This window comes from Podarcis raffonei, chromosome 15 (genome assembly GCF_027172205.1).
Source record: "Podarcis raffonei isolate rPodRaf1 chromosome 15, rPodRaf1.pri, whole genome shotgun sequence".
In the NCBI taxonomy this organism is placed as follows: Eukaryota; Metazoa; Chordata; class Lepidosauria; order Squamata; family Lacertidae; genus Podarcis; species Podarcis raffonei.
In genome coordinates, this window is record NC_070616.1 from 7410187 (window position 1) to 7416186 (window position 6000).

The 6000-nt window shown below is 41.2% G+C and overlaps 1 protein-coding gene across 3 annotated transcripts in view; it reads left to right on the plus strand.

The window, feature by feature from the left end:
• VEZF1 (vascular endothelial zinc finger 1) overlaps window positions 1-5227 on the plus strand; it is a 28078-nt gene extending 22851 nt beyond the window's left edge. For 2 of the 3 annotated variants that reach the window (XM_053367565.1, XM_053367566.1), the window contains exons 7-9: window positions 1106-1144; window positions 2051-2095; window positions 2765-5227. In XM_053367565.1, coding sequence (XP_053223540.1) covers window positions 1106-1144; window positions 2051-2095; window positions 2765-3192 — 512 coding nt within the window. In that variant the 3' untranslated portion in view covers window positions 3193-5227. The remainder of the gene's footprint in view (window positions 1-1105; window positions 1145-2050; window positions 2096-2764) is intronic. The other variant, XM_053367567.1, reaches the window with a different exon arrangement.
• Window positions 5228-6000: the final 773 nt, after the last annotated feature.

Here is a 6000-nt window from a genome sequence, read left to right on the forward strand (position 1 = left end):
AGGAACAGGGATGGTTTGACAACTTGGTGGAAGCTGAGCCTGCAGTTGCATGAATGGCCAACTTTCTTGGGCAAGAAGCAGAAGGCACTCGCCATTCCTTAAGGCAGTTTTAACCATTGATTTTTGGAAGACAAGAGTTTTCACACATGATGTAGACCGAGCATTTTTATACATCAGAATGTCAAGAAAAGAAACCATTCAAATAATTTTTGCCTGGTAATTAAAGGGCTGTGGAGATAGCCTGAGAAAGGATGGCCAGAGTGCGAGTGGAAAGTACTTTAGTCTTAATCGATTCTGAATCACTTGCACAAAAGGAACAAAAGTTGCATTCCATTGAGAAGTGGAACCCATTGGCTCTGCTGCAGAAACACCAGCCACAGCACAAAGCAGCCCAGTGAACAAACAGAAAGATCTGACTTCAGGATGCATCCTGCCTTGGCTTCTTGGGACACAAGTCAGGATGTGCTCATCCCAGGGGTACCAGGAAGCCTGGATGCCCTACTTGTGTTTGCTTCTTTTTCTCTTGCACTGTTAAAGTCTGGGTGCTCCTTAACTCATTTTCTCTTGTGATGGCAAGTTACATTGGTGCACACTGAATTATTGGCACCTAGGTTCCAACAGTTATAAATGCAGGGCAGTATTGTGCATGCACAGTATCCTAAGGAATGTGATGGTCAGGACTGGAGTGCTGGCAGCTTCTGTATGCAATAGGTGGCAGATCAGGGCATGATGAGAGGCTGTAGGTCAGTTGAAAAACCCCATGCTCCACAGGTGGCAGGTGGCAGATTCAACCCATGGCATCTTAAGTTTAAAAAATCTCAAATTTGCTGAGCTTGAAAAGTCCCCTGGTTCGCTGAAGACTTTGTATGCAGCTGCTAGTAAGAGTAGATAGTACTGGGATAGGTTTTCACCTCACAGTTTGAGAGCCTATGTTGCCTGGGAACACTTGGCTTTGGTTAGAAATTTTAAAGTTAGACATGACAGTTTCATGCTTGTGTGTAAATGCAGTCACCTCGGTTATACTAGAGAGTAGGGGGAAACTAGAGAAATGTCATTGAATGGCTTAATTGCAACACCTTTCCTCCACCTCCAATTTTGATTGCAGAAAGTCAACAGACACTGAGGCCAACTTCAGTCAAGCAAGGTAGGGTCAGATACATTTATATAGCTTGTATGGTAAGACCAGACCCTTGGCTCTCTTAGAATCTGATTCCCCAGATGCAGTTCCTCCACGTTTGTGGGTTACAAAGCGGCAGTTTCCAGGCTCTGACAATAACACTAGCTGCCTGTCACTAAGAACTAAGCACCCTGGGGAATTGTATAGGGGATAGAGCCCTGTCTACCCAACCACCTTTTGCCCCTGCCAGTCTTTTCTTAATCTCACCCTCCCTAGTTGTGCAGTATGAGGCCCACCTTTTGAAGGATGGGATACAGTCTTTCTGTTGTGCAGCAGAGCAATAGCATGGCACAACCAAGGCTTCACACAAGTTGCAACCTGAAAGAGATTCTGGCTATATGGCTTTGATGCACTAGCAAGTATGTGAACAACTTTATGCCTTGGCTTTATGCCTGGAGCTTGCCTAAGTTGAAGTTTCCAAGAGCAGCTAGCTGTTTGTTTTCATGCCATAACTAGAGGAGTTAGTGGCACATCCTTTTCTTTTCCCCCTCTATGTGAGCATAAGTATTCTATGGCTAGCCAGCAGGTGGTGCTGATATACTAGAGGTATTTACCTCTACCATGTACGCTTCCTGCTTATTCTCCCCACACAGTTAGTCCCAAGGGTCCTTCTGGTGTACAGTATAAGCCTAACTCTTTCTCAAAATTCTAAAGGAAACACTGGTGTGTAACTTTTAGCCAACCTGAAAAGCTATGTGACCAGTGGGGTTTGATGCACACACCTCACTGACTGGGGTGTTGTAGTAATTTAGTAAGAAGTTACACTTACTAAATTATTCCGCCAACTGTGGTTTAAATTGATCTTAAGCAGGTAAATAGTGAAACCAGCTTTATGTATTGGTCCCTAATAATGACTTTTTAAAACCTTCACAGAATGTCAGTACAACTTTGAGAAGGCTATAGAGTACGTACCATTCGGTATGTACACTCTCCTCTACTTATAATGTTCCTCATGAGAGGATTTTCTGCTAATACTGTGCTGTTTTTATGAACAAATCCCCCTTTTATATTTTAAAAAACAACTTTCGAAGGAAATGTATTTAATTCAGATGAATTGCATGATTGAAGTTAACCTAGGCTGTAGAATTAATTGTATTTAATGGTCTTATTCCCAAGTTGATGCTGTTTGAGGATACTTAACTGTTGCAGAGAGAGATGAGAATTTGTTGACTTCCATTAGTTTTCTAAAAAAAAATCCAGTGGTTTTGCCAGATTACCAGGAAACCTGAGAATAGCCGCAGGTTGATGGTTAATTTGTTGGCCTGCAAGCACTCCATAGCCATTGGCTGAGCTGCTGTGAGGGGATCAAAACATTCTCGCTGCTCAGGAGTGAACTGTCAGCAATGAGGGCCTGGAGCTGGAAGGGACCATGTGTTGCAGTGGGAAGGGATACTTAGAGATGGAGGGCTGGCTTTGCAAGAGTACAGGTATGAACCCACAAAAAATTGCAGTAAGTTTTATTTAGTGGACCCTTCTAAGGACTGCCATGCCAGGGGTTCAAAGTCTTCTCTGGGGTGTCTTTTAATTTTAATGTTTAGGAAAAAAACAACCTTTGGTCTCTTTTTATATCTCTTTCTTGTTTTTTAGAAGCTGCTAACCTGTGCCAAACGTCCACTGCTGCCACTACGCCTGTGACTCTTTCTACTCCCTTCAATATAACTTCCTCAGTGGCATCTGGGACCATCACCAACCCAGTCACAGTGGCTGCTGCAATGAACATGAGAAGCCCAGTCAATGTATCAAGCGCAGTTAACATCTCCAGCCCGATGAGCCTAGGCCACCCTGTCACCATTACCAGTCCGTTGTCTATGACCTCTCCGTTAACACTCACCACACCTGTTAATTTACCAACTTCAGTAACTGCTCCAGTGAACATAGCACATCCGGTCACTATAACCTCACCCATGAACCTCCCGACGCCAATGACATTAGCTGGTCCATTAAATATAGCAATGAGGCCAGTGGAGAGCATGCCTTTCCTTCCCCAGGCATTGCCAACCTCTCCTCCATGGTAAAAACAAGCAAACAAAAACTCACAGCAGTATTAAAAAGAGGAATGAAAAGCAAGTCCTTACCAGCAATTATATTTTTGTTTCGTTTGTTTTTGTTTCGTTTTAGTTAACAGTGGTAATGAAACCAGGCTAATTCAGCTGGGGCAAAAATAATAATAATAATCATGCACAGTTTTTAAAAATGGAAAACTATTATAGTGTCTCTGTTTAGTTAGCTGGCTGTTGATCTATATTACTGGACCACATTTGTTTCCTTCAAGCTGGCAGTGATGTTGGAAGAGGAACAGATCGGAGTTGAATCCACTCATTTTTTAAAAAAATAAATAAATCAGCATTGCTGATAGCCCTGGAAATTGCGAATGAAGAAACAGTTTTAATCTAATGAAGAAACGGTTTTAACCTGAACACTAGAAGGCTTAAGAAAGGCCCTCCATATTATCATAGGATGGAGATGGATCACTTGCCAGCTCTGTGTCCCTCTGATTCAGAACGTAGTGTTTGTAGTGTTGTTTTTTTAAGTAAATGCATTACATGGTCCTTTTTTTGTTTTGTTTAAGAAAATGCATTTTGAGTAATTATGCATTTTACCTTTTGGGAATATGATAATTTCAGGCCGAATTCCCTATGGGAAAAGTGATACCAGCTCTGATATGCAAAGCATATGGTAACTTATCATTCTACCTGCAACATATACATAACTAGGGATTGTGACCTGATATTTGGAGATGTAAATACTACGAGACATATTACCCTAAGGGAATATAACATCATATTCAACATTAAAAAGGAGAAAAAAAACTGTTCAATGTTTGGCAAGGAACAGCTGTGGCTGGTGGAAGAGGATTTGAAACCTACACAAGCATGGTCTCTGCTCAAAACCCAGTTGGGACTCTTTCGGAAGAGCAAATAATGGGCTTTGGAACACAGAAAAACAATGCTTTAAGCTAGAAGACTGTGGAGATGCTGGGGTATGATGTATGTATGCCCCCCATTCTCCCAATCAGAACCTGCTGACTGTTGACAAAGGAGAGCAGGTGTTGTTCACTAGAAGTTTTTTGTCTTATATTATAAAATGATATACAGTTTTTATTCTAACCACTAACTAGTTAGGATGCCCCTTCAGGACAAGCCAAGTGTGCATCTTATTGTTTTGTGTTCTTTTCTTTTTTTAAAGCCCCTTTCTTCCCTTCTCCTTAATCAAGTGTTGTGCAGATCTCTTCAACTTTGTAAATATTTGCAGGAGAAACCCCCCCCAAATCATTTTTACTTTTAGTTAATTGTGTTAACCCATAGTTATCAATTTGTGGGGGGTTTCCCAGTAACTATCTGACCTATCCAGTGAAGGAGAAATGCCCCTTTCCCCCACCCGATGGTCTCATTTTTTTAAAAAAAAAATACAGCTACACATTTTTTTCAACTTTTTTAATCTGTACTTAAAAAGTAGGATGGAAAATCTAGGGAAGAGGTTACTTTTTTAGGCTATCATGTCACAAACATTTTTTAATCTTCATTAAGACCTGTCCTATAAACAAGATGACGTGAGAAATAATTGGAGCAGCAGCCAGGTGGCTATTGATTGGAACCAGGGGCCTCACGACAAAGTGGCTATTAATACTTTGATTTTAATAGGATGCAGGCAAGCCTGTGAGGGTCAAGCCCACTGGTGTGGTTTTTTTGTGTTAATACCCATCGTGTCGGTGTAAAAGCAACATATTCCGTACTTTTGAGGCATACGTCTGGGGTCAGGAGACGGATGCCCAGTATGTGAAAACAATTCTAGGGGCTTGGACTACATAGTAAAAAAAAGGGGGGGAATAATAGAACTTAGTGTAAAATAATTTTATAAATGATCTTTTGTACCTTAGGACATCAAATTGTACAACTTTTGTATATATAAAAGCTTAGGAACTTCCTGTGTAGCAGAAAGAGAACACATTCCTACACTTTTAATGTATATGTTTGTTATAATGTCATGTAAACATATGCCCCATGTTTGTGCCTTTTAATTAGTTTGTCTCAATAAACAGAAATGTAGAGACGTCGTAGTTATGTGTGTATTGCCGTACAGTATTTGTATTTATGCACTGTTCCTTTTTCTATTTTTGTCAAGATCAGTGCATGAGGCAGCTTGCAAACCTTGCGATCAGTTGCAAAAGTGCATTCTTCCAGGGATGCATATGTGCTCATTTGAAGAGTTTGATCTGTATGTCCTGCCTGTTCTATACAGAAGAGCTAACCATTGATTGGGGCGAAAGCATCAAAAACCCCTCTTCCATTAGTGGGAATGCCTCCCTGCCCTGGAAGAACTGTTTCCTGCTTTACAGAAGAAAGACTCTACACAAGCTCTTTTCATGAACTCCCCCACCCAGCCACAAGTTTCCTTGCATCAACGTATGTTATTACTGTACTCCTGATGTATAGTGGCTCTGTGCAGAGGAGAGAAGTCATTCTCTGTTAGCTCTTGCACAATAATTCCTGGAACATTACCAATCCATTTTATCCTCCTTCGCTCACAGTTCTTTGCACCCAATCCATTGTCTGGATATGTGATTTGGTAAAGTGGTGAATCAAACCACAGGTGCTTGCAGTTTGCTTAAACATAACACCCTATACATACATAGATGTAGAAAGGGGGAGGGGTCCAGAGTTGGCGATCACCCAGTAAGAACACTTGTGTAGGTGTAGGTGTTGCTGGTCAGTGGTCCTGTCAAGAGCCTTTCCTACACATTGTAGGTAATGAATACATATAGAAGGTTGTATATAAGGGCCAACCAGGTTGATGTGTTGGTTTTAATGGATGAATTATGTATG